Below are 27897 nucleotides of genomic sequence, written 5' to 3' on the forward strand. Positions count from 1 at the left end.
TGATACAAAGCAAGCCACTTGTAATTTTGAAGGAATTTAATAATTTTGAAAGAATTTAACCCCTAACTTATCCAAGGTGGAACCATGCTGTGACTTGCTTTACTGGTGTTGATTTATAGGGTGTTTGAAATAGTTTTATGGCATGCTTGTTGTCCTAGGAGATGTATTAACTGAGGGGATGCCTTCCCAGGGTGGTGCTGAGTGATGTAAATGAGACTAGGAGCATCTCTTGCTTTGAAGAGGACATGAGGTGTTGTGAAATTGTAAAGCTTTGCTGGCAGGACAAGATACTAATCTCCTCTAACCTGTCCCCCTGCAGTCTGGCTGGGTCTGAGATGGTGGTTTAAGCAAAGATCTCTAAATTTAAACCTGTAGTAACTTGTAGTAATAGCAGGGGGATGGAGAGATTGTCTCAAGCATTCCTCTCTTGCACATTCAGAAAGACCGTGTCGCCTTGCCCCTGGCATCCCAAGGCAATAAATTACTGTATTTGTTCATGGGGAAGTTTTGTGAAGCAGCAATTGCAAGTTATTTTTGTACACTCTTGATGTTACGGGTCACCTGGGAGCACGGCACGAAACCAGCAATGCGATAACCTTTCCAATACTTTGTGTCTCTTATACTCTATGTTGGTAAACACTAGCATCAGCTCTCAGACGGATTATTGTTAGGAAGAGGTTCAAAGGTCTGGCAGGGTACCCATTGTTGTATCAGTTAACTGAGCCTCTGTGATACCTGACCTGAGTGCACGATGCCCCAGAAACAGCTGAGCTCACAAGGCTGCTCGTCGTGTCCTTGTGTTTGCTGCGTTAGCCACGATGAACCGGTGAAGGAGTTGCCTTGCCCTGCAAAGCTTTCCGGTAGCACACGAGAACCACAAACACAAAGCTATGGTGCCAAGCACTTCGGGAAGCAGCTGTTATTTCTGCAGTTGCTCTTTGTTGACCTCAGCTCCTTGCATCAGAGACCTGTGGATGAGATCAATGTCTGACACTAAGCGGTGGCTGCATCTGGAAAGGTTTGGGTCACAGCAGAGACAATTACCATGGAGCTGTACGAAGCCGCTGTTTGTGCTCTGCTGCTGTGACTCTGGGTGATGCGTGAAACAGCAGGTTTCCTGAACTGAGGCATAAGGAAGGGGATGCATTTTCCAGCCTTCGCTTGTTTGATACTTGTTTTTGGATCACCGTTATTTGTCACTGCCAGCCGTGCCGGTTTGTTGGAGGAGGTTCATAACAGTGTTTTCAGGAGCAAGGGATCATTTCAAAGGACACAAGGAGTGTTTGTCCTCGCTGGTACGCTCCCCTCCTTTCAGTGCGTTTCAGAAGCTGCTGCTTTGTTTGACGTGAGATGTTTGCACCAAGGAGCAGGATTCAGGTGGGTTCTCATCAAGTACTACTGGCAAGTCCCAAGAAAAGAAGTTGAGCGTTCCACAAAAGCAGAATATGTTTTTGATCCTACTGCCTCCTCAGCCAAAATTTATTAGCACAGAAATATTAAACAACATGGGCCATTCTGGGTTGCCTGTTTTTCGTGGCAAGGTGACGACCATCTTATGGTGTTTCATGATAATGCAGAGAATTAAGAAATTCTGTCAAGCAGAGAAACTAGGAAAAATAAAGTCGGGGTATCTTTTGCTAACCTTCTGGTCAAGAAAATAGCTTAGAAGCAAAACAAACCCGAAAACACACACTTTGTCAGGAGTGAAACATGTGGCCCAGGCAGTGGCCAACTGGGAGGGCACAGCGGTGGGATGCAAGAGGCCCCTGCACCGCTTGGGGCTTCGGCAGCCCTGGTTTGCACTGCACTTCTCCGCTTTGCAGCGGCACAGAGACTGTGTGCATGTTCACACAGAAACAAAAGCACACCTTCAGCCTGCTCTCTGCCCAGTGCTTACCTGCCATAGTCCCTGCTTTCTTTTTTGCTCTCAAATATGCTTTGAAATTAAGATGCATTTGTAAGTAATAAATCATAGACAATGCTTTGATGCCATCAGCTCTGTGGACCAGTTCAGGGGCATTTTGGACCTAATCTCCTCCCAATGCTTGAAGTTAACAGACCTGTCATGCTCACTACACACAATGTTTTTGTAAAAGTAATGAGAAATTGTAGATAAAAGGCTGGTCCTGTCTGTATTTAAATTAAAAGAGGTAACGGTGAGGTTCATTGCACTAATTCATCAGACCAAGCTAGGTGTCTGGTCTAACCAAGTCATCTGTGCTTCCTCCACAGTCAGCAGAGAGCACAAGGCAGCCTATCCGCTGCTCAGAGAGCTGCTTTACGTGGGAAGATCTGCCCCCTGAAAGTGCCAGGCTGTCTCTATGGACTGTAGTAATCCAAAAAATTGCTCTAAATTTTAGGTTTATTTTCTTTGGCTGTATCTAGTTAAATCAAATAAGGGAAAGGAAAATTAAAGCCTCGAAGATAAAGGCTGTGATGTTGAAAACTGACAACATCTGCACTTTGGAGGTAGCACAGGCGATGTGCCTCGGTTATGAAGGTCTTGAACAGGTCATCAGTTGAGCTCTAACATTTGTTTGGCCATCTTACAATGACATGAGTCCTGGTGTTGCCACAAAGGAGTCCAGAGAACATGCTCTCTGGCATCGTGCCAGATCCCCATACCCAGACCGCACAGACTTCTGTGAAAACACCACCAGAGAGAGCTCTCTGGTCTGCTCCCCAACACATCGGGAATTCCTGCAATTAGCACTGCAGTGTCCAGCTCGAGCCTTGCTATGGGGAGGTGGTGGGGAGGGACCAACCTGGAGAAAAGAGGTGTGCGAGGAGGCTCGTGGCATTGGGCTCAGAGCTACAGAGAGGTGACCTCCCCTGGCCACGCACCGCTGCCTTGAAGATCACATGTGGGATCCTGAGCAGTCAACTGTGGGCAGTCTCTTGGGTTCCTGGGGCTGGAAGGCTCTGAGGGACAGAAATACTTGCACGGTTTGGGCTTCAGTGGGGAGCCCAAAGATTTCAGCTGTGGGTTGTGTCACTTGAGACAAGGTGGGGAAGAGACTTCCAGGCGCTGACACATTTGCTGTCATGCCATCATTTCCAACAGAAGCACAAGCCCACAACAATTCATGTGGATCTGAGAAAATTCCAAATTGTGGGTAATTTTTGCCATCCATCTGCCCAAGCAAATAGCAGTGAACAAACTGCACCGTGCAGCCATCACGCAGTACGCTGGATGGGGTACGTAAAAGCCTCACCAGCACCTCTGGGGGCACCTGAAGCATCAGGAGGTTTCTCCCTCCCTCTCCTGAGCTGTCAGGATGTGGGGAGTAGGGTATCAGGGGGGCGAGGGGCTGCAGGAACAGCAACTCCTGCCAGCAACCATTTCCCTGCAGCACCGCCACCCAGTGACATTCCCGTGCTGACATCGTTGGGCCAGCTGCGGAGGTCACCAAGGACATCCACTCACCGCCTCCTGCACCTGCAAGGCACCCATGTCCACAACTTGCCCAAGCTAAGCTGGTGGCCACAGGCTCCAGGTAGTGTCACTGCCTGCGCCTCCGTCTTTCTCCTGGCATCTGTGGGCTCGCTGTGTCCCCGAGGGATGGTTTGGTGCCCTCCATCCCACAAACCCTATCCCACTTTCTCATTTCTCCACCTGTTCAGAAGGCCACAGGCATGTCATTCCCCTTCCTGCTCAGATCCTTGCAAGGCATGGGCCACGCTGGTTGGCTCACAGAGTGCCATTTTGCTGTCGTTTGCCTACTTTCACACACCCACGTCTGCAGCTGTTTCTCCAGTTCCCAGTTTTGGTCTTGATTTAAAGCTACCCGAGGCGCTACAGCCTACCACGAGGTTAGAAAGGCACGGTTAGCGCCCAGGCGTCTCACCAAAAAGGCACACAGAGACGCTTCCTCAGAGAAGAGACGTGCGTGAGGGGGAAAACACGCCAGCAGCCCTCTCCTTGCTGAGGGGAGCGGGTGAGGGGAAGGTCCCGTTCCGCACAGCCCCACCACGGGCCCTTATCCCGTTCCCGCAGCCCCACAGCCCTTATCTCGCCTCCCCGCCCGCCCCAGCCCCCCTCACAGCGGAGCTGCCCCCGCCCCTCCCCGCGCCTCACGCCCAACGGCCGCCTCGCGCCCAACGGCCGCCCGGCCGGGGGCGGAGCCTGAAGGGGCGGGGCTACCGGCACTTCCGGTGGGGCCCGCGCGCCGAGCGGTGCGGTGAGAGGAGGGGAGGTCCCGGTCCGGGCGCCGGCCCCGGCATGGAGAAGCTGCGGCGGGTGCTGAGCGGGCAGGACGACGAGGAGCAGGGGCTGACGGCGCAGGTACCGGCCCGGCAGGGCCCGGGGGCGGCGGCTGGGGGAGCCTCGGCTCCGCTTTCTGCGCCGTGCTGGCGGTAACAGGCCCGCTTGGCCTGCCGGGGCTCTGCCTGCGTGCCCTGGGCGCTTGGTGATCGGCTAAACGGCCCTTCTGCTTCCTGAATTCCCCTTCCAGGGTTGTTTTCGTGCTGGGTATGGAAGTTTTCAGGTTTTCAGATTTCATTTCCAGGTTGAAGCAATGCCAAGAGTGCTTGTAAAGAACCAGTTCCACATTTATGCGCTCAGCTCCCTGCTAATGAGGAGCAACTAAGAGAACTGGGGCTGTTTCTTCTGGAGAAGAGGAGGCTTAGGGCAGGCCTTATTGCTCTCTGCAACTGCCTGAAAGGAAGGTGTGGGGAGCTGGGGGTCGGCCTCTTCTCACAGATAACCAGTGATAGGACCAGAGGGAATGGCCTCAAGTTGCGCCAGGGGAGGTTCAGGTTGGAAATGAGGAGACATTTCTTCTCAGAAAGAGCAGTCAGGCACTGGGATGGGTTGCCCAGGGAGGTGGTGGAGTCACCGTCCCTGGGGGTGTTCAAGGAGAGGTTGGACGTGGTGCTTAGGGACATGGTTTAGTGGGTGACATTGGTGGTAGGGGGATGCTTGGACCAGATGATTTTGGAGGTCTTTTCCAACCTTAATGACTCTATGGTATGGAAGGCCTTGGCTCTGTGTGCTGCAGGGTGCTGGAGCATGGTGGAGGAAGCTGGAATGTGGGGTAGCCTCAGTCGGAGCTTTAGTGAACCAGCACAGCCCCAGTACAGCTGGTGTCTGTGGCATAATACTAGTTCAAGCAGCTTGATGCTGACATGTTTCAACTGTCTTGTGCAGAGTTGGTGCTGGTCCGTGAGGCTTGTGGGCTTGGCCTCTTTGCTACAGTGAAGCACCTCAAGTGCTTCCAGACCTGGTGTGATTCTGGAAGCACTGCAGCATCTGTGTCCTTTCACACCCGAGCTAGCTTCTGGTGTTTGGGGTGCTTCACCCCAAACAAGACCTTGAGATTGTCAAAGAAATGCTTATTCCTATTGGCATTTATTCAGTTCCAAGAGAGTTATTTAATCTACTGTCTCCAGGCACATTTCACATGAGACAAATGGTGACTTAGAATTCTCTTTTACTGGATGCTGTGATGTTTGTTTCAAGGCAGCAATCCATAGATAAATGTCTGAATACTTAATAATTTGAATACTTAATAATTTTATATTTGAGGGGTATATCCAGAGAAGGAGGAAACTGAGATAAGAATGTCATTTATTAAAGTCAGTAACTAATTAAGCTATATCGTGGTTTGATTATTTCACGTTATAGCCACAGAAGACTTCAAACAGCAAGAATCTGTACATATTTAAAAACTACCTAGTACCTAATAGAATAAAAAAAATGCAAATTTAATGTGCTTTTGGCATAGCACAAAGGGGCTTCGTGCTGAGATGATGAACCAGAAAGGTCTTTTGTAAAGTAACTAAATACCCACAGAACTAAAAATCAGGTGTTTAACCAAGTTCATGGTTGTAGGTTTCTGTCGAAGTAGCTCTGTATTTTTGGAGCACTGGAAATCGAGTTGGTTTTTAGTGAGGGGATTTTTATGTGAAGTTCTCCAAAGCTACAGCTTTACGGCTGAATGGCGTTGGCTGCTTTAAAGGTGTGTGTAACAGGGCAAAGAAGTACGTGCAGCCATGCAGAGAAGGACACTTAACGAGGTGACATTGTGAAGGGAAATACGAGGTTCTGCATTTTGCGTGTGAAATGTTTCAATGTTTTAGATGACCTTTCCAGAACTGACTCATGCGTTTGGTTAAAAACAATGACCCTCTCATAGGAGAAGCTGCTGGTTGTATAACAGCGATCATATGCTTCACGTTCATAGGTATCTCTATATTCTGCTCACTCTTGATCTTTGCAGAACCATAACCATGAGGTCAGCAGTAATTCTTGTTAAATAGAGGAAAAGTGAGATGATACAGTGAGACGATTGTGTGATGATTCAATGAAGTCTTTATGTACTTTCTAACCTCTTCAGAAAGCTGACCTGACCTGTCTTGCTGCAATTAGATCAGTGATGATCAACGGGGGAAGAAGAAATAATTCTTACAAAAAAAGGAGCCTATAATAAATTGTAAATATTCCGGTGGAGTGATGATGTCAGTATAACATAATGTCGTTTATTTTTATCAATACCAAACTAATATAATGTCGTTACTTTTGACACAATGGCTTGCTTTCTGGTTTCTTGGAGTTTCTTGAAGGTTGTCAATTGGCAACCACTGAAAGCATTCAGTGTTTAGCAAGGAGGAGTAGACCAGATGTTTAAACTTCTTGTTTTACTCCAAGGTTCTGATAGAAATGCATATAAGGAAATATGAAAATGCATCTCTAAAACTTTTGAAACATTGATTACGAATTCAATCCTGCAAAAATCTCTCTTTGAAGTTGAATTCTCTTCATTACTTGCATACTTGTAAGTTTCCTATTGAGGAAAGATGTAATTTTTAACTAATAGAATCCTTCTTAAAATCAGTGAAAACGCTATTGTTTCTGGCTTCTGCCCATGTGGAAGACTTTTATAAGATCACACAAGTATGTGGGTGGAGCCTCAGATGATCAAAACCACAAGAAACGCTTTTGATCAAAGGCAGCCTTGCAGATTATCGTTCATGTGATTTACTGGGTGTCCATACTGAGTGTCTGCTGCCCGGTAAAGAGACTGCTTTCCCTCGCTTGCAACTGGTGTGCTGGGCTGTTGCAAGACCATTCCTTACGTTTCAGGAAGTCTGCCTTCCGAATTCCAGTTTCCACTTCAGGTTTCCTGTTATATCAAAGAAGTGACATGGTAAAATAATAATTCTTCTGGAGTCGCCAGTGAGTAGAAATCTTTGCTTCTTGCCAGGAGTTTGACGGTAAAGCTTAGCAAAACAAGGGCGGGTTATTTGTTGATTTCTGGTTGTTTTTTTTTGTTGTTTGGTTGGTTGTGTTTCTTGCTGTTTGGAAACAAACAGCTGAGAGTTACAGCAAGTGGGTATGTGCCCTTACCCCTGCCCCTTCACAGTTCCCTGTATGAATCTTTCCCCAGATGCAGAATTTGCCTGGCAATTTTGTCAGTCTTCTAAGTAAAAGTTTCCTCTAATATTGTGGGGTGTAGTGCCAGCTCTTGTTATCTGAAGTCTAGGACTAGCACTGCAATTTGTCAGACAACTAAAAGAAGTCCTAATTGTGTTGTTTCTTTGTTGCATCTGCTGCTGGGACTTATGCTTTTTTTAAGGTTCTGGTTTACAGTCTCTGTTGCACGTAGGTGTGTAGCTGTTATTTCCGGGTGTCTCACAGCCCCTCCTCTAGAAATTACTGCTCTTGCAGTAGATTGGGCAGAATAGGCACCATGTCAGTTCCTTGTTTTTTACAGATCATAACCTAGCATTCTAGCACAAGCTGAAAACCGTGATTTAAGTGTTTTAGCTGTGTACCTGTTGTTCAGCTTCTGCTGCAAGATGCTTTACTGTGGGGTGAAACTGGCATCGCGGAAATACAACCAGCTGTGTTGCTTCCACTAAGCCCAGAAGGTAGCAAATATTGGGATATAAGGAAATGCAGTTGAGGAACTGGAGTTCTATGATTTCAAGAGACATTCAGTGTGATAACATGAAAAGTGGTGACATCAGGAATGGTTGGAGGACCAGGCTTCATTTTAATGCCAACTAAATTATTTAGTTCTATTATTACAGAGAATGCTGTGTTGCAATGCTGAGGCAGCCCTCATGCTGCTGCTTATCTTCCTGCAGTTCATGCACATTGACAGGCCAAGCTTTTAAGAATTCTATCTACAAAATTTATTAAACTAGTTTTAAAATCATATTTTAAACGTTTTTTCTGGGTCTTTGTATGGTTCATTTGTTTATGGTGGGCTTTTTGACCAAATAACTGTTAGGAGTTTAAGATCAATTTTTTTAAATGTACGTGGAAAATGTAATTCCCTGGTAGGTGTGTAAAGGAACAGATGTTTCAAGACCACCAAACAGTGCTATTAGAAGTAGAATAGCACTAAGTGGCAACAGTTTGCTCCATACACTCGTACACTTGGCATTATTTGCCTTCAAGCTTTCCCTGTTATCCAGGTGATCTGCAATGCGTGTGCTGGGTGTCCTGATAGTATCAGCACATCCCGCACTTTGTTTCAGAGCAGGAAGAGAAAGGATTTTTACTGCTTTCTGTGGAAGCGTGGTTAGTTGCATGAATCGGTGTGACTAAAAAACCTGTTTCAAAGCGTGTTTTGAGTGTGCATCTTCAGCTGTGCACTACCAGCTCTTCCTGCAGTCCTCACCCATGGAGGCATTCAGGAACATCACTGTCAAAAATGGTTTTGAATACTTAACCGTCTTTCAGTTACTGTTTTTGTCTGTTTCTTTAATGCATACGTAAGGATAAAGAGTTGGGACAAACAAGGTAAGCTGTACCTTCCATCCTGTGGAAACTTCTGTCTTGACTGTTGAACACACAGAAGAAAAAATTCAAAACAATACTGTATTGCAGCAGCACGTCTGCTCAGTCAATGTGCAAGTGTAACAGGTTTATTTTTAGTGTTCTGATCTTCCTTCTTAAGTAAATATTCGAGGTATTTAATTTGATTAAATAAGGTTATAAGTAGGAAATAGCCCAGGCCATTATTCTCTGTTGACATATGTCCAAAGACTCATTCACTGCAGCCATAACTGTGTGCTTATCTGTGCCTCCTTTTGATTCAGTTCGGTACAGGTTCTGTATTCATACAGATGTGAAATCATTCTAAGCAGTAAACAAATCTCATTCATTCGTTTACCTCTACCTGAAAGAGAAATTTCTGAAAAGAGTTGGAGAAGCATTAAACTCATTGGTTAAGGAAGCCCTAACTGTTGTGTATTTGATTAATAATGTTTGATTGAAAATATCTGTAGGACAGATAACAAGTGCAGACAAGTTTGCTTGTGTCATCTGAACAGAGTTACATTTATAGCCAGCTTAGGTAAGCTGAAGCAACAATTTTCTTAATGGAGCAGCTCAGAATAGAGAGCATAGTTACCTTCAGTGACCTGGAGTAAGGTGGAATTCATTGATCTCACAGCATGGGTGGACAAGGTGAGCTACTGCTGAAAGGCGCAGTTCTGCCAGCCCTATGGCCCTGCCTCTTGCCTTGTAGGCAGGAAGCCCCGCTGCTTTTCTGGCATCTTGCAGAGCTGGTTTGGCTCATTAGTCTAGCATGGGACTCAGCCATCAAAGTGAAAGGAACCCTCGTTCTCTTCCCGCTTCTCAGGCGATGTTGGTTGCTCTCAGCTCATCAAGGGGCCCTACAAGTTCTGGAATCACACCGGAGAAACAGGAAGTAAAATTATCCCTTTCAGCAAATTTGCTGTCTGATGAGACAAGATGTGTTAATCTGTCCGTACCTTCACCCTGTAAGGAACAGTAACTGAAAAGGAATTGTAATGCTTGCAAAGGATACTTGTAGGAATATGGACAGTGGATTCTGTCTAGTAATAGAAAATGGTGGTATCATCAATAGGAACATAGAGCATTGAACGAACATTCGTCAGCACCCTGCCAGAAGGTCTGCTTGTTCTGCTTTGTTATAGTCATAAGATTTTTCAGTTGTAATTACCTGGGAAAAGGAAGTGCAGCTTGAAAGTAGAGCAATGTTGCTTGAGTGCCAGCATATACCTTTACAGGTTCTGTCTTTTTTGTGAATGTTTCCAAATTGTTAATGTAATTCTTAAACTGGGAAAAAAATAACATGCAAGCAATTGTGTTTAATCAAGGTAAAATAATTGGTTTTGGCTGAAAAAACACTTGTTTGAAACTAAGGACTTAACGAAAAAATGTTCTTAAGACTGTTAGTTTGAAACTGGTTTTGTAATACTGTTTTTTTCCCCTCTCTTCCTATTAAGGTTCTTGATGCCTCAACGCTCAGCTTTAGTACACGAGTCAAGTGGTTTGCCATATGTTTTATTGCTGGTGTTGTGTGTTCTATTCTTGTAAGTAAAGCTTTTTTTCCCTGTATTTTATTAATGTTCTTGGGAATAACATCATTAAGATTCATACATCATACATGATTGTGTGGACACCACCATGTATAACTAGCAGCTAGGGGCTGCTGGTCTGTAAATCACATTTTGGGCCATCTTTCTTCCATTCACAGCGTAGAGTGTTTTTATTGGAGGGTAACAATTTCTTACTAAAAGGCATGAACACTGACAATGTGCTGTATTTCTTAGATATGTATGGTGCAGTAGAAAGAAGGCTTTGCTGTTCTTTAATATATGCACATCTTATTTTTATACCCTTTCGTGAAAGGGGGAAAAGGAGGGGAAGCTTGAAAGTTTTTTAAAGGCTGAAGAAACTACAGGTATAACCTGTCACACAGATCAGTAGGTGATGACAGCTGTAGCATGATGGTACTTGAAAAACTTGCACTCCTGTTGAACAAATGATTTGCTGACTGTAAAATCAGTTCTTGAACTTGTCAGGAGGCTCAGGTCTGCAGTTAAAAGCAGAGTTTATTAATTGATTATGTCTTTCAAAATCTGACATGGGTAACTTGCAGTACAAAGCAATTCTGTATCTGCATGTGTGTCAGATGCAGGTGAAGTAACACTGGGAGAGGTATCCAGTCTGTGGGTTTTGTGGGCACGGTGCTCTTTAAGTTCTTTCTCATTATGAAGCAGGATGTTGATTCTTCACAGAACAGGGCTTTTGATGTAGATGTTCTTTGAGTAGTGTGTGCGGATAACACTTGCAGTTTCTGTGGAGACTGTCAGGCAAATTGCCTTGACTTAACAAAACTGAAAACAGGGCTTCTTAACAAAACTGAAAATATCATAAAAATAATGTAAGCAGTATAAATAACCATTATGAGCAATATAAGTAAACACAGCTTGGTTGTAAAAATTATTGCAAAATATATTAAATCAATACATTATTTTGCCAGTAGGTGGCAATAGAAGCACGCTGAATATTGTCTACTACAAATTTGAGAACAATATTCTCTGCTGGGATATGTTAAATGGTTAATCTCTTAAAATAAACTTCTAGGCTATAAAATCTCAATAAATTGAGTTAACTAATTACAAACATATAAAAATCCTATCTTTTTTTTAATAGGGAACAGGATTGCTATGGCTCCCGAAGGGAATTAAGCTTTTTGCAGTGTTTTATACCCTGGGAAATATTTCTGCATTGGCCAGGTATGACTTTGTAATTATTATTAATAGGAAAATGTTCTCCTTTTCATCTACATTTACATTTGTTTTACTCTAAAGTGTATATTTGTTGTGTATAAACAACATTGTTTTCATATGATATTGGAATACTAATAGAATCTTACTTACACTTTTGAAGTTCTTTAAATCAAAGAATGTCACTTAATCATCTTCTGTTGCCCTGGCGTAATGTCTTACGTGATTGTTTTGTAGACACATCACAACCCCGTCTGAAGCCTGAATAACAAATTGCTGGCTGAATCTTTTGCACTTCTTATATCTTAAGTCTTTCCGAGGTACTAAGCTATTACTGGGAGTTAGGCAAAACTGAGTCTTCCCCTTTCTCTCCCTTCTATTCTTTGCTTTTTTTTTTTAAACCTTGTGTTGTGTTTCCACTGTTTCAAATTAAATTAGCATTTTAGAAATTCTGTACTAATCAAGTCTAATTCTTTGTGAACTAAGAGGAGAACTTTTACAGATTGGTATTTGTTTTAGAAAAATGCTGAAAATGCTTTTAGTCTGGATTCTAACTAAAGAAGTAAAAAGAGGACCCCTTCCCTTTCAGTTATTCCGTTAGATATAAACAGCAGGCAGCTGTGCTCTGAGAACATTAGGAGATGACAATGGAAACCCCAGCTTTACAAGAAGATTTAAACTTGTTTCAAACAAAAATGAAGCTACCACCCCTTGTAAATAGTCCTTTCTGGCCTGTTTTTACTGTAATTTCCTACCCACAGCCATGGAAGCAATTATACTTACTTGATTTTTCCCTGGGCTGATGGGTAGGTCTCCTTCAGAATGTGTTGTGTGTGAGAAATGCCATGTGAAAGGACCTTCAGGTGTTTGGTTGTTTTGTTTTGCTCTCCCAGCCTTTCTGCACCCTTTAGATTCTCTTACCTCTCTGGAGAAGTTCTTGTGATGTCTGTCCTTCAATGCTAACCAGGCTAGCATCAGATCATTTAGCTTTCTTTTTTTTTTCTGCCTATTTTAGGATTTCTGAGCCTCTTGCATTTTTTCTGCAGAATTTTCATCATCCCTATCCTTCCTCTAGCTAACTAATTCTTACTTCTAGTTTTTCAGGTTTCTTATTTAACGTTATTTTATTTAAGGGCACAGCAGCCAAGATGAGAAATAGTGAGAAAAGTTAGTTTGGATTGAAGTGAATTTAAAATATTTTTCATGTTTGAGATGTTTTTTTAATTTAATATGAGGTGTTGAGGTCTGGTCTATCTGTGTGACTAAAAAAAAAGATGAAGGGAGGTGTATTCACAAAGTTAACAGCAGAGTGACATCTAGGCGTAGGAAATTACAGTTCCATTTACTCCTTGGGAGATGTATCCCCACGTTTCTATCCTAAAAGATACCTGGTTCACCAGACTTACGATTGATCTTGGCGGAGAGGTCACTGACTGTTCTACTCCATCTAAATAAATATTAAGTACAAAAGGTGTTAAGGTTGGGTGTCTTGTTCCGTAGTAAAGCATTCAGACCACCACCAGGCTATAAGATCCTCATTCTCATTAAACGTTTTCTGCAAAGCAGGATGGCTTCAACAAGAGGCAAAGAAGGGACTTATCTCAATATTTGTAGACAGATAATTATTCCTATGATTGTAAATTCTTGTTTTGCATCGCATTTCTTTGGATGAACAGATAAAACCTAGAGCTGATGATGAATTTCATTCCCTCTTCAGGTTAACTACCTGAGAAGAAGGAAGCTGGAGGATTCAGTACAAACTACTGAGCTTTTCTTTTTTTTTTTTCTTGATGAGTTTTGGAAAAGATGTAGAGCTTTTCTGTAATCTTAAACGTAGCTACTCACATTGCTGCTAATCATATTTTCTACAGAAGTTTGGCCTTTGAATTCTGTGCATTCTTTTGGCAAGTCTGTTCTTAAAACAGTCTCAAAATCAAATTGACAACCTTCTGCTTTGTATGGTAATGAATTTGGAAAGAATTTCATAGTCCAGGATGATTTAATACGTGAGCTGCTTCCAGGACTAAATTCACAGAGTTACTTCACCTTTCATCCTAAGAGGTGTCTGTTGATAAGTACTGAAATGCCTTTTTGAGCTTTGTAGTCATCTAAATGTGGGAAAAAATGGTTAATTACCTCTTGTCTTTTGCAAAGGTTTATTTGAATGTGGTTTACTATTTCTTTGTTTCTTTTCCTCCCATTAGTACATGTTTTCTGATGGGGCCACTGAAGCAACTGAAGACAATGTTTGAGCCAAAAAGATTAGTAGCTACAGTTGTAATGCTGGTAAATACACTTTTCTTTCTAGCTTCTTCTGCTAAAATTTTTGAGGCTTTACGAAAGGGAGGATATTTCTAAATCTGCATTTTGTTTGTACCAAGTAATTATAGTCAAACTGATTACCCCTTTATATCATAAAGACCATTTCACCCCTTTTTATGACCTTGTTTGTTGTTGAGTTTGAAATTTGTAATTTTAATAATTTGGAGTAAACTACTCATTACTAAATACTTATTAAATACTAATATTAGGTTGATTACTTTTAACTTGTTTTCTGAAATAATTTCTTCAAGAACAAGGCTAGAGAGAGACTTTTTTTCTACTTTGAGAAGTCGGTGGTCACCAAGTCTTGCTTGACAGTTGTTTGTTGACAGGAACTTGGTCTGTATAGCTTAGTGGTTTGGTGCTTTCAAAGCAATTGAAAAAAAAAAATTTCTCCCCCCGAAGTCCAGGAAACCACATGTTCAACTCTGCAGCTCAGCACTGTTGAGGTCCTTGGTTCCCTTACTTCCATGAGCATCGTTTCCTCTTCCAGGAGGGTGGGGAAAAAAGCACCCCACCCTCTAGGATAAGGATAGGATAAATAGTGTTTTTCCTTAAAAACCTGATAGATTGCATTTATAATTTTAAGTACAAACTACCAGCTATAAAAAGGATTAACAAGGAGCTGCATGAGTAGCTTGAATAAATCACATGAGCTTTTTCACTGTGTATGAGGCAGCTGATCCCTGGTGGCCTTTCCTTCTTTACTGTCAGATTTACAAAAATAATAATAATTGGCAGAAGCAGCAGAGCCTGTGTTTGCCAAATGCCATATTTAAGAATGGATGTCTAGTAATGAATCGTTCGTTGTGATGCACATATCTGTGTTGTCGGAAACTGATACAGTGAACAGTGGATGCAGAACAATACTGTGCACCAAATTAGTAGAATAGCAATTCCCAGGCTATTTGGGTGTTTTCAAAGAAGCTTTGTCATCAAAGTCCACCACTTGATAGTCTTGACACACAACTACATGGACCTGCTTATATTGCTTTTGGTTTCTGATCTCAGTTCCTGCCTCCCCTTTCTTCTAAGATGAGTCCCGGTACTTCTGGCCATGGGGCACATCATACTGTGCTCATGGAAAACACTGACTTGTATGAACTTCAGTGTATAATCACTGTGTGGCAGTCTCTGACTCTACTTGTTTCATGAGTCTATTCTTGAAAATGCTGGTGATCCACTGAAAACATGAAAGCAGTACTGTATGTGCTTAGATGTGTATTTGAGTATTCATTCTTTTTTTTGTGTTGTTTCCCCCCAGCTTTGTCTATTATTGACTCTGTGTGCTGTATTCTGGGTAAGTGAGAATACTTTGTTCCCCTAAAGAGCAATCGAACTGCTATTTTATTGATTGTATTATGACTTTAAAATTCAGCTCAGTTGTAGAGAAAAGATGAGCTCATATGTGTGATTTGGATTTCCGACTGCAGTTGTTTGGGTGGAGTGTGACCCTGCTGATTACAAAACAAATGCATCCTTCCACCTGCATGTGATGTGGATAAGAGTGCAAAACCTAGAGTATCCAGTTCAGTTTGCAGACCCCTGGCCTAAGAACTGAGAAAAGCAACTTAAAACATTTTATATACTTCTGTCAAAAAAAGTGTAGTGGTTTTTAGAAACCACAGATTCTTCCTTTATTTGTCTTAATCAGTTTAATGTTCTGAGAGACAGAGCAAATAGCTTTGGGTGATCATTTTGAAAAATGGGCCAGTTAACATATTATGTAGAAGTGAATACTGTACTTTGTATTTGCATAAATATAGCATGAATGAAAATGGAAGTGTTAGCATTGATGCTTCTAAGTGTTCTCAAAGCTAGAGACAACTTTCATAGCACGGTGCTGATGAAGTGATAGATAAATGAGAGTAGAAAGAGTTGTTAGAATGGAAAGGAGGAGTTAAGCTAAGACAAGGAGATTTTAAGCATTGTCACTTGACTAAACTTTTGGCTACTAGGTTGTTGTATTTGTCCACAGTATAGACTTGTGTGAAATGAACTAATTTGCAGTATTTGTTCTATTTTTGATATAGTGGAACAAAAAAGGTTTGGCGTTGTTATTCTGCATATTGCAGTTCTTGGCAATGACCTGGTAAGATTCATTTTGATTTCTTCTTTCTCCCTACACCTGCATGTTTATAAACCTAAAAGTATGTACTCACACTTTGTATAATGTAAATGCTAGGCTCATTCACACATTTTTCTAAGCTATGTTATGTAACTTCAGCAAAATCTCTATGCAGTCTTTTTGTAAAAATAGTAATTTCAAATACGTTCTGCAGTGTGTGGACTCTTGAGGCATTACAAAAGGAAAATGTAGGCAAAAATTGTCATGCCTTTTCTCTGTTGAAAAAGTACCTGTGTATTCATATGCCCTGCTTCGAATTACTCCCTCTTTTTTGAATTCTAACTAAATCTTCATTTTTGAAGTGGAAAAATCTAAATTACATTTTTATAGGGTTTGTCCTGTCCCCGAGAATATTCAGTGGGTGGGTGTGAGAAGGTAAACTTAGTGCAGCAGGTACTGTGATGACCATACGGGTACATTGAGGGGCTAGGCCTGGGAATATGTGAGCACAGTTTGATGAATGCAAGCCTGGCAGAATTTTCAGAAGTTATTGCTTTCTCCATGGAGATGCAACTGCACCTACTTGGTCTCCTTGTGCTGGGTGAATTACTAGGCACTAAAAGTTAGCTGATCCCAGCTGACCACAGTTCTTGTTTGAACTTGCCCTGAGTACATAGTGTCTATACAGAACTTAAATCTGAGCACAAATAACTGTGTTTGTTCAGGACAGGGACCATTTGGCACTGTGCTAGGCCCAGATTAATGTTTGGTACTAGACAGTGTTAGTTAGCAGTCTTCTTTCTGTGTTTTACCTTTTTACAGCAGACAGCTTCTCGTTTAAGTGTCTCAGAGCTTGATGGGGATGAGGACAAAACATAGCCCACGGCTGTGTTTGTGAGAAGCAAATTTCAAAGGATGACAGTATGTCAGCTGTTTGAGTGTCATAACCATGGCATGTTATTCTTACCACAGTGTACATCTGTATAGTTACACAAACGTGTATTTTCATAGTAATGTATACTGGAAAAAGTTGCCTCTGTCTCGAAGGATATAATATTGCACAGATATCTCCATTCCGTTTGAATCCTATGGTGGTGATAAATATGCTTTTGTGTGTTTTTTTTTTTTTAAAGCTGAATTTATGTGTGAGGAAAGTTATGAACTATATGAGAAATCAAGGAAAAAGTAAGCCAGGAAGCCCTTGTCAGTACATTTAGTTCTTGTCCGATTCTGTTGTCTTTTTTAATAGCAAGCATTAAATTGAGTAGGTAATCTTGTTTAAAGTTTTAGTAGAAGAGATTGCTTTTATTAGTGCTGGACTGAAGTGCAGAAAGTGGGCTGTCTGAAGGACATGAGAACTTTGTCAAATATATGTTTTGTTCTTTTTTTTCAGGTATAGTCTGTCATATATTCCTTTTGCAAGGTGAGTGAATAATTCCATTTTAACAAAAACTCGATAATCTTTGTTATAGAGGGAAGAAAGCCCTTAAGTTCAGAATATGGAAACGCAACATTCCTGGTTTTAATTTTAGAAAATGACATAGGTGAACTAGAAGTAACAATTGGTACAAACTTCAGATACAAATAAAGTATATGGTAACTTTCTTTTGAATGTCATTATGCTTTTCATCCTAAAAATATTTTTTTTGTTTAAATTCTTGGATTTTGTTTAAACACGTTGATTTTCAGGACTTAAAGATAGCCTATGCACCTGAAAATTTGGTTACAAGCCTTTTCATCTGGCCTTTTCTTCTCTACCTGCAGTACTTTCAGCTCTGAAAATGATTAGGTTATATTCATCACTTCAGGGTTTTCTTTGTTTTTATTTTGGCTATTATATTTTATGGGCCACTAAAGAACTGAATTTTCCACAGGCTGCTTTCAGTAATACAGTAATGTCTTTAAGGACTATGGAGTTACTTGCTTACATGGAGTGCCATCATAAACTTCCTGAATAGGCTGGCTTTCATATGAAAGCAGCTATTTAAGCCTTGTCAGGTGCTAGAGAACAGTATTATGTATTTTGTTTAAAGTATCTATCTATCTTGATTTCAGCCAAGTTATTTTTACTTGATTTAAATTTGTTAATGTTTTACTCTTAGCACCAATTTACTTATGTTTTTTTTTCCAGTTAACGGTGGCTATTTTGCTGACACAACAAAAAACTTTTAAGCAGTAATGAGAGCATTTTTCTTTTTCTTTCAAATTAACTAACTTCTCCTTAATAAATTGATGCATTTTTTAAGGAAATGAAAAATGAAGGAGACTAGAGTGAATAAATAGTACTGTCCAAAGAGAATTTATTAGTTATTGGTTAAAGAAATAGACCCTTTAAGATATTTCAAACTTCTAGGCCGCGCCTGCTCTTTATCCTGCACTGTTAGGGTATACACTTTAAACCCTTCAGCCTGTGCCTTTTTTTCTCAATTGTCTGCAACTCAGAAGTGGCTTTGACTCAAAGCACCTGTGCTTTGGTGATTGTCCGGATCTGGCACGCTCCTCAGCCCTGCCTGTGCTGGCCAGCCTTTGAGAATTACGGCCCTGACCCTTGCTAAGCCACCCAGCGTGCTCAGAACAATTAACAACATGGTCTGTGTTGTAGCATGTGTCTGAGTGCAAAAATAAGGGCAGATATGAGGGGCTTGAGCCTTTGCTTTAGCTGGTGATGTGCGGGCACTCAACATATGATGGCCAGTAAGAGCCTGCGTTTGACAAACTATTGCTTTTTGTCTTAAATTTGTGTAGTATTTTTAATTATAAATATGTAATGGTTGATATGTATATGAGTGAAACCACAAATACCTTAACTGACCCTTTTTTTCTTTTTAAAGGGATGCTGTGATTAAATGCTTCACGTCCTGTCTAGGATAAGTTGAAAACAAGAACCACTGTATACTTTGAAAGCAACTCCAACTCCTCTGTGAACTTTTCTTGGAGAACTATTCTTCTCCACTCCTGAAATACCCAGTAATAATTGAGTATTTTCCTTTCCTTTTGCCTTTGGGGGATTAAGTGATTTTTACTAGAAACAGCTTTTAAAATAAATCGGGTGAACTATATGTTTACCCTGGAACCTTTAGGCTTTTTAACTAAAAAAAAAAAAGTACATTGAAATACTTCTTGTTAAGATCAGTCTTAAAACTCCCTTGCATCTAGTAACACGGATTATTCCCCAGCGTAGGCAGGCCCCCAGAATCTGGGTAATGTGCATAAAGTTTTCATTTACTGTTCAGTCTAAAACTTGCAATGTGCCACTTATGTTTATATATTATTCATGGTATGTTTTTCCAAAGACAGAGTTTTATAAACATTGTAAAGATCTGGTAAGTTATAATTAACTGCTGCTTTGAAATGTCTATACTTGTGCTTTATGGAAAAAGCTTAATGAAAGTATGTGAAAGTTCTGTTAAAAGCTAATTGATTTTATTAAAATTATGTTTTAAACACTTTTGTTACTTTCAAATTAAATACTTTTTACTTAAAACTTACGGATAATGTATGAATGATTTGTGAAATAAATTAGTTTTACAGGTGCCTAAACTATTTTTTTTATTTAAGAACCAGCTATAGAGGGTTGAAAACTTCAGCACTGCAGTTGAATAAGTATGAAAATATGCAAAAAGTGGGGGAGTACGTAGATGACTACACAAATTCGGTTAGACTTGTGGAAGTGACTTTAAAGCTTCTTTGTGTTAGTATTTAGACAAATGACTTATTCTGACTTAAATTCCACAAATACGGAAGGGATTTGAAAAGATGTGAGCCGCAGTGTCAAGAAGAGGGGGAAAGAGCTGTCACTTAGTATTCAGGGCTCAGACAAAATAAACGAATTGCAGTGCATTCCTGTCAAATCTCAGTGTATGTTGTACAAAATAACTTTTGGGAAGCTGTGTAAAAGATGACAGCAGAATTTCGCAGTTAAGCTGCCACCCAAGCCCCACCTTAATGGGTTAGTGCCAGTAAAGCACCAGTGACATCTTCCCTGCTGGTGATGGGAAGATGCTGATGACATCTTCCCGGGGCTGGGCAGCCAGACCGGTGGCTGGGCAGCCAGCAGCACCTGTCCCGTGGTGCCCCTTAAAAGTTGTGGTTGTTGGTGGACCCTGGGATGAAGCTGCTGCTGCTTTGGGCTTGCAGCTGCTTGCAGCTTGCCCTGAAGCTGAGCTAGGATATGCTCAGGTAGTGACAGCTGCCATTGTGGAAATGGCTGTCTGTTACAGTGTCTGTTTTCCTACATGGGCAGCAACTGTAGCCGACCCCAAGGAGATCCCAGTGTGCTGGGGGGGCTTTGGGGCTGGGCAGTTGTTTGCAGTGGAGTTTGTTGCCCGTCACCTACCAGTACATCCTGTACAGGATCATCTTTGCTGTGATCTTTAATTAGCACTGTATCAGTCATGCAGATCTCACTTATGTGCTCATAAATAAAGCTAACAGTTATCACTTACCGGTTTGTATTGCACTACCCCAACAGAAGGGGTTCAGGAATTAGACGAGATCCACGTACTGTTGTGCTTTGATAGACACTCTAGTGGTGTCGTTCATCATCTGCTCCCTTACTAGCAACCCCTAACCATTTGCTTCATTCAGCTGCATGCGGCGCTGTGCTCCCCAGCAGCGCTCCTCTCTTTGTTCCCGCAGTCGGTGCGCCCGGGGCTCGCAGACGGGTGGCCGCGCGGTGCCCGTGAGCGGGGCTCGGGCTCGCCGCGTGCCCGCCGAGGGGAGCGGCCGGGCCCTTCCCCGCCGCGGGGCGGTAGGAGGGGTGTTCCCGGGGCGGGCAGGGGGCGGGCTGCCGAGGGGCCGGGCGGCGGCGGGCGGCGCGCACCGAGCCCAGAGCCGCGCCGGTGCCGGGGCCATGGGGCTGCAGCCGCGGCGCGCAGCGGGGCCCTGCCCGCGGGCTGGGCGGGCCGCGGCCCTCACCGGGGCCGCCTGGGCCCGCGGGGAGGAGCCGGAGGCAGCGCCCGGCCGCGCCGCGTCCCTGCCGCCCGCCCGGCCCGGCCCCGCCGCCGCCGCCTCCCCGGCGGCCGTGAGGGCGCAGCCCAAGAAGCCGCCGGCGGCGAGCGCCAGGAAGGCGGCGGCCAGGCCGGCCGAGGAGAAGAAGGCGCGGGGGGCGCCCCCGGAGCGGGCGGGCGCCGCGGCCGGCTCCTGGCCCTGCCCCTCCGGGCAGCGGCGGCCGGCGGCGGCGGAGCGGGAGCGGGGGGCGCGGCCCCAGCCCCAGCCGCGGCCGGTGGCGGCGGGTCCCGGCGGCCGGCCCTGCGAGAAGAGCCCCGGCGGGGCGGCGGCGCTGCGGCTGTCGCTGAGCCTGCCGCCGGAGGCCGTGCGGGTGCTGCAGCGCCGCGGCCTGGAGCGGCAGCGGGGGCAGCCCGGAGCCTCCGCCCCCGGCGGCCGGGCGGCAGCGGGCGCGGGCGCGGGCGCGGGCGCGGCGCGGCGCGGGGCGCGGGCGGGGGGCGGCGGCGGCGAGCTGCGGGCGCTGCTGAAGATCTCCCTGCTCAACGAGCGGCACCGCTACGACGACGAGGAGTACGAGGAGGACGACGAGGGGGCGGCGGCGGTGGACGAGGGGCTGGTGCGGAAATGCACCGAGTGGCTGCGCGGCGTGGAGAGCGCGGCCGGCCGCGACCGCGGGGACCGGCTGGACAGCCTGCCGCACCTCGGCGCCCTCTGAGCCCCGGCACCCCCCGGGGGCGGCACGGCGGCCAGACGACGGACGAAGCAGCGGACCCGGTGCCGGGGGCGAGCCGCGCCCCCCCCCTGCCCTTTTCCTAAGCCTCGCGACTCCTTTGTAAGACGCGCGGGGCGCTTTTGTATATTTGTACAGAGCGGTGCATTTGTATTTATTGGAATAAACCAGGTCTTTCGTGCCGCAGTGGCTCCGTAACCGTGGGGCCGGCGGGGAGGGGGGCGAGGGGCTGCTGTGGGCAGGGGGAGACGGGGAGGAGGAGGAGGAGGAGGAGGAGGAAGGGCGGCGGTGTGGCCGGGGATGGCAGGGCTCGTGCAGCGGTGGGTCGGAGGGCGTGTAGCCGTGTGCGACTGGCCCTGGGAGATGCGCCGCCTCGTAGCTTGGTTGCACAAAGCAGTAGCGTATCACATTTGTGAGGTATTTCATTCTGCTTCCCAAAACGTGGAAGTATGGACAGTAATTCTGTTTCACTTAGTAAAAATTACTCCGTACAGCTCCCTAGCTATGAAACGCGTGCATCCTGGTATTTTTTAACCAAGTTTGCGTGAGGTTCTGCTGTATTCATCGGTTTTCAGTGACATCGTCGAGCAGGTCTGCCTTAACAGTTGCAAACTTCCTGCCAAATTTGATTTTTGTTGGACTGATGTCAGACCCGCTTTTCCTCCCCTCCTGAGCAGCGAGGAGACCACTGGTAGCGGAGCTGTAGCTGAGTTTGCCTTGTGTCTCCATGGGGAACAGGAGTGTATAAAGAGCCTCCCGGACAGATACTAAGTTCCTTAAAACCTCTCAGTGCTTTCACATCAATATAATCAAGATCCCCAACTGGATCAAAAAGCGATTTACTCATTAAAGACTGAAGTATCAAGAAGCTTACTTGTGAAGCTGAAAGACACTTTGTTCAGAGTATGAAGGGTGGCAGAAAAATTGAGAAATTTGAATGCACAACAGCAGCAAATGCTGTTAATAGCGTGACTTGGGAAAAAAAAAGCAGCCAAGTTTGACAAAGGAGGAACAAGTACATTAGAAACAAGAATTTGAGAATTGGGGAACTGCCAGGGTAGGTCTTTTCTGAAGCATGAATTTGAACAAAGATATCCAGAAATCATGCAGCTAGGATTTTTTGTGCTGGATAGTTCTTTGTGTGTGGTAAGTGGAAGTGGGCTTGAGATGTGCTCATGGAGAGGTCTGGATGTGCAGTTCTGATTCTGGGCTGGATGGTGAGATCCGCTGGTATCCCTGGAGTCATACAGATAATGCCTGCTTGGAGCGGTACCTCCTTCAGTGAACATTAATATCTGTTGGTTTTAGTATTTACCACATTTTCTGCTCTCTTTTAATGATAAATGATAAATTTTCATCTGAAATGTCCACAAATCTTGTAAGCAATGTTAGGAAAGACACAGAAAATTATTTCCTTCATACCAACAACTATTAATTTTGCATGTAGTGTACCTCTGAGCGTCAATAGACGCGAAGTCACAAATTAACCACAGTTCCTTTTCTTGCTGAAAGCCTGAGAGCCCTTTGAAGTGTCAGGGCCCATCGTCTGGCTCATCCCGTCCTGGTCCTTTCCCATGTGATGTGATGGATCACATCTGGATGTGCTCAGGAGAATAGATGTGCGCTTCTCTAAGAGCCAACAAGCAGTCTGAGTTTGGTTCAGTTGGGTTTTACTCTATATTAGATATCCCCAAGGAGCCTCAGCCTGAGACCCTGAACTCATAACCCTTTTAGCTGCTGAGAGAGTTATGAGCAGCTGGTGCCATGGGTATTTAAAATAATCGATTCTTGCTTCGGGGTAGATAGCTTCCCTTCTTCCCCCAAACATCAGTGTGATTTATGGTGAAAAAAAAAATACTCCTTTTTTACATAGCTAACAAATGGTGTTGGGCTTTCTGCTGATGTGAGCAAGCCTGGAGAAGCCACGAGCAGGTGATCCCCATCCCTCTCTAATGAAACAAGTTCACCCCCAAGCATCGCCCAGTTTTCTCCCAGCTTCTGTCTGTGTTTAGCCTTCCTCACCCTGCTGACAAAACCAGTGCTGCCTTTCTTCTCAGACCTGAGGGTGTACCATGCTGCTGCCCAGCTGCTTTTGTGTGCCTCCTTGCCAGAAGGCTTTTGAAGCCCAGCTGTTTCATGGTCCTGGTGAGCTGCTCAATGGTTGTGGCTGCTACTGATAGCACAGGGACAGGGGAGCACTTGGTGGTGGCTTTCCTGAGAGGACCGGTGGGATGGCTTCTTTTTAGGTAGCAACTCCCCTTCCAGCCTGGTGGCGGCTGAGGGGGGATTGCTTTGGGGTGTTAGGGTTTTCTTTTTCTTTTTTTTTTTTTTTTTTGTGTGTGTACGATGTACTTGAAGGCACACTGTTTCCTCTCTTAAGAAAAGACTCTCCTAAGTGATGGTTTTGTAAAGAGAGCAAGAGCTTTTGAGAAGGTTTTGCTTTGATACCTCCTGAAAGAGAATCACTGCTTTCCAACAACCAATTATAGCAATGTTCAAGTTCCCAGCTGACATCCGTACAACGAGGCAAGTCTGAAGAGATGCTGATTACCTGTAATTTCTGCTTAGCTCAGTCAGCATCCAAGTTACAGCAGCTCAGTACCTGGCCTCCCAGAGAAAGATGTGTTTCTTTTCCCTTCCCAGTAAGGACTACCTGCAGCAATAGTCTCGGGAAATAGTGCTGGTGGTTTGTTATTTATAGATGCTGTTGCTGCTTCTGAAAATATGGGGAAAACATCATGATGCTGAATGAATTCCTGCCTGTAGCAGGGCTGCTCAGCAGCTGGACTCTCATCTGATTTATGCCCAAGACAGCTTCAGGAGAAAGCCAGCAAAATAGATGCAGTGTGGGCAGGGAGCCTCTTCCAGAGAAGGCAGCTAGTTCCCAGTAACAGCAGAAAGATGAGCCCACAAACAATGAAATGTGCTCTTTTCATCTGTCGTTGAATTTATTTAATTCTCCTCAGGAGGGTGCTGCTGGAGGTGTGGGGGGAGGCCGGTGGGCAGCCCTGTCAGGCCTGGCTTTGCGTGGGGCTGCTTGGTGCCCTGGTGGGCCGCAGCCCTGTGGAAGCGGGGTACTGCTCGAAGGGCACTGCAACAAGAAGCCTATCGAGCGTGCCCTGGTGTGGGCACGTGTAGCTGGGCTCCTGTGCGCTGATGCTGTGTGGGGATACTGCCCTATCAGCCGTGCTGGCGGTCCCTTTTCTCCTGGCAGGCTGGCAGCGAGGCTCAGTGGCAATGGCAACCACCATGCAGCTCCCCTGACAGGGCGCTGGCCTGCCCCGTCTCAGTGGCTGTCAGGCACTTCACGGTGGGGGCACAGGTAATGTTCCCCAGCAAGAAGCTGTGGCTTTAAACTGATTTGAACAAACAAAGAAAAAAAAACAAACAACACACTACATTTATTTGCTTACCGTCTGGTTTCTGAAGGTTTTGACAGGGCTCTCACCATTTTAATAAATGCTTCTATGATACAGTCCCCCATTTCTTTTCCTGTGGCAACTACTATTGTAATTCCGCATACCATTCTTGGCAGTGAGTTAAAGACATCTCCCCTTTCTTATCCCCGCTCCTCACACAGTATAAAGCTTCATAGCAAAGGCAGAGTAGACAGGTGAGTAAATACTTCTCAGAGGCTGCTGTGTGGGACTGTACATCATTGGGATTATCTATTTATTTGCCACTTTGTGCAGTACTGCACAGATCTTAAGAGTGAATTTCATGACTCTAACCGAGTGAGGTGACCCATGTATGCTTCCTCCATGTTAGTTTGGGATGACCGTAACCTCATGGCAGCCGCAAATGCCCCATACAAACATTAAAAAGGCAGGCTCTAGTAACCTGGCATTAAATACAAAATTATGGTATTTTGTATTTGTTACTGTATACAACCATATGTTCTATGCAGAATGATTCTTTTAGTTCATAGGTAGTCAACGATCTTGTTTTAATATTGAGAAAATTAATTTATGCTGGCTACCTTAGGGTAGATGCTTGGCAGATGTATTTGAATTATAATACACAAGGTGTGCTTAGCATGTGATTCCTATAAATTACGAATAGAAGAAAAAATTCTAGTCTGCTGCTTTCGATCTTACGGCTTCCTTATTTTTCGACTAAGCTTACAATAGGCTTCTGTCAAAAGGGGAAATACTCTGATCCAATTACTGTTAGGGATCACTATGGTGTCTTTCAAGGTAGCAATATTGCAGAGGGAACTACCATGGAATAGCAAATACTGAATTCATGTTGATGGTCACAGTACCTTTTGGACTGTTTTTTGTTCCCTGATGTGTTTGAGAAAGTTTTTTTTTTTTTTTAATTTTATTTTTTTTTGGTGCAGAGTATGGAATTCACATCCTACTGCTAACCCTGTTTTGGGTCATACTGAAAGCTGAGGGGGTGTCTATTTTCCTATTTTCTTTCTATTTTCTTTCCTCTTTTTTTTTTTCCTTCCTTTTCTTTAACAATCCTGTTCTGGTGTTTTTACAAAACATATTTCTCTACAGTGTTTCCCTCTGCTCCCATGGGAAATGCCGTGCCTTTATTTTATTTACAGCAATAAACTCTGTTTTGTATATCATCAGGAATTAAAAATCTTACAATTTGAGTATTACTTGCAGTTTGTGTGTTGCTTCCAAGGGTTTCATGAAATTTCAGGAAGAAGAGTAAACCAACGGTCTGTAGGTTTAAACATGGTAATCAGGAATATCTATCTCCACTTGCAAATTATTAAAAAATGAAACAAAACTGAACAAAAAAAAAACCACCAAAGCTGAAAGCTACAGGAATACACATTAAAAGTGTGTTGATTTCAAAACTACAAACCTTTTGGATCAAAGTAGAAGGAAAAACGAGTTGTCTAAGGCAGTACTGACAAGGAAGTAGAATCAAGGACTGCAGGAGTCAACTGCCAAATGACTCTCTTGTCTGACTACATAACTGAAGAAATGTTGTGCTAGTGTTCTTTTGCAACATAACGAGTTACAAGTCCTAAAACATACCTTTCTTGAGCTTGAAGAGTTGATTTTTTGGGGGGAAAAATATGTTGTTTTTCTTTTCTCTTTCATAATTTCAGAGTGATAAATTGGAAAAAAAAATTGCAAGCAATAACTGTATCTGTAACATCTGGTGGATTAATACAGATGTTAAGCAGAATGGGAGGTGCATAGCAAGCCTGGTCTGAAGATGGCTGTGACACTACTGGCTGATATCCATCTGTGGCAAAGCTCTCCCCTCAACTCAGGCTGAGCTGCTTAGTGTGACTGCTCCCCAACTTGGGCATTCACAATGAGCTCAGCCCGTTTAAGCTAGAGATTTTTTTCTCATCTGGTTTGCTTTGACCAATACAACTAGGGAGAGTTTCTGCAAGTGGCTGAGTTGATGCAAATGTTTTCCTCTAAATCTCTTGGTTTTACCCAGCATGACCAAACACTTTGCTCATAGTACATTGACAACTCAGAGTGTTTCCATTCCAATAGTTGTCCTCTGCATTCAACATTTTTCTTCTCTCCTCCCTGCCCTGTGTTTTGTTTTTTTTTTAATAAATTAAAAAACAAAATGTAGTTAGAAACAAATGGATACAGAGGAGGTGTTCTTAGTAGTAGTCATTACACCAGTCTATTTCCATTACCTTTTAAATGGGGTCATATAAAAAGATGGATTTCATCCCACCTGACATTCACAAATGTACCCAAATGAACTGTTTTAGTTGTTTCCAGGGGAAACAGCAGGTTGTATGAATGATGCACTCACCCATGCCTGGGTTCTGCTTGACAGCCAAGGGGTTCGGTTTTACTTGAGAAGAAAGCTGAGCGGGTCAACAGCGCTTCATATTTTAATGAAAAATAAAGAAAATACATTGTTTATGAGATCAGATCTTAAGGTCTGAGGTGTTTATATAATCATTCATATCCTTGAAATTTTTCTTCAGTTAATATGACAACAAAGTTAATAAAATAACCTTTGTTTTGATTCTCTGAACAATTCACGTCCCCCTTTGTGGCTGTTTTGTTCAAAAATAAAGAGGGAGGAAGAGAGTATATTCTAAGTACAAAGGCAGAAGATAAAAGCATCAGTCTGTTTCTGTTCCTCCTACGTAATATTGCCATAGTAACAAGGAGATGGATGTGGCTGTTCATCACTGAAAGCAGAGGTAAAGCAGACGCTCTTCTTATTCAAAGGAATATTAGTAAAATACAGATTCTTAACATGTCAATAATGAATTAGGAAAAAACTATCTGCCCTACATAGCACACTCTGTAAGCTAATAATAAAGTGCCACTTTGAAAGAAGAGAGAGCAATTAAGGCATTTAG

At 43.7% G+C, this 27897-nt stretch overlaps 2 protein-coding genes and 1 long non-coding RNA gene across 4 annotated transcripts; 2 read left to right on the plus strand and 1 right to left on the minus strand.

Annotated features, from left to right (window-relative positions):
• Window positions 1–355: 355 nt before the first annotated feature.
• LOC136790421 (uncharacterized) lies at window positions 356–4137 on the minus strand. 2 transcript variants are annotated; one of them, XR_010830303.1, is made up of 3 exons: window positions 4079–4137; window positions 2766–2922; window positions 356–1607 (listed from the first exon to the last, which is right to left on the minus strand). It is a non-coding gene; the product is annotated as an uncharacterized lncRNA (long non-coding RNA). The 2 variants fall into 2 exon arrangements; XR_010830302.1 differs by lacking the exon at window positions 4079–4137 and adding an exon at window positions 3849–4011.
• Window positions 4129–19444, plus strand: SFT2D1 (SFT2 domain containing 1). Its single transcript, XM_048067851.2, has 8 exons — window positions 4129–4285; window positions 10228–10314; window positions 11441–11523; window positions 13719–13800; window positions 15101–15136; window positions 15870–15928; window positions 17298–17327; window positions 18736–19444. Exons 1-8 carry the CDS (start codon window positions 4223–4225, stop codon window positions 18773–18775), a joined length of 480 nt encoding a protein of 159 aa, XP_047923808.2. The 5' UTR covers window positions 4129–4222; the 3' UTR covers window positions 18776–19444.
• Window positions 19445–19580: 136 nt separating this feature from the next.
• PRR18 (proline rich 18) lies at window positions 19581–21764 on the plus strand. Its single transcript, XM_048067900.2, has one exon. The coding sequence runs from the start codon at window positions 20496–20498 to the stop codon at window positions 21564–21566; it is 1071 nt and encodes a 356-aa protein (XP_047923857.2). The 5' UTR covers window positions 19581–20495; the 3' UTR covers window positions 21567–21764.
• Window positions 21765–27897: the final 6133 nt, after the last annotated feature.

The sequence above is a fragment of the Anser cygnoides genome, chromosome 3 (genome assembly GCF_040182565.1).
Source record: "Anser cygnoides isolate HZ-2024a breed goose chromosome 3, Taihu_goose_T2T_genome, whole genome shotgun sequence".
In the NCBI taxonomy this organism is placed as follows: domain Eukaryota; kingdom Metazoa; phylum Chordata; class Aves; order Anseriformes; family Anatidae; genus Anser; species Anser cygnoides.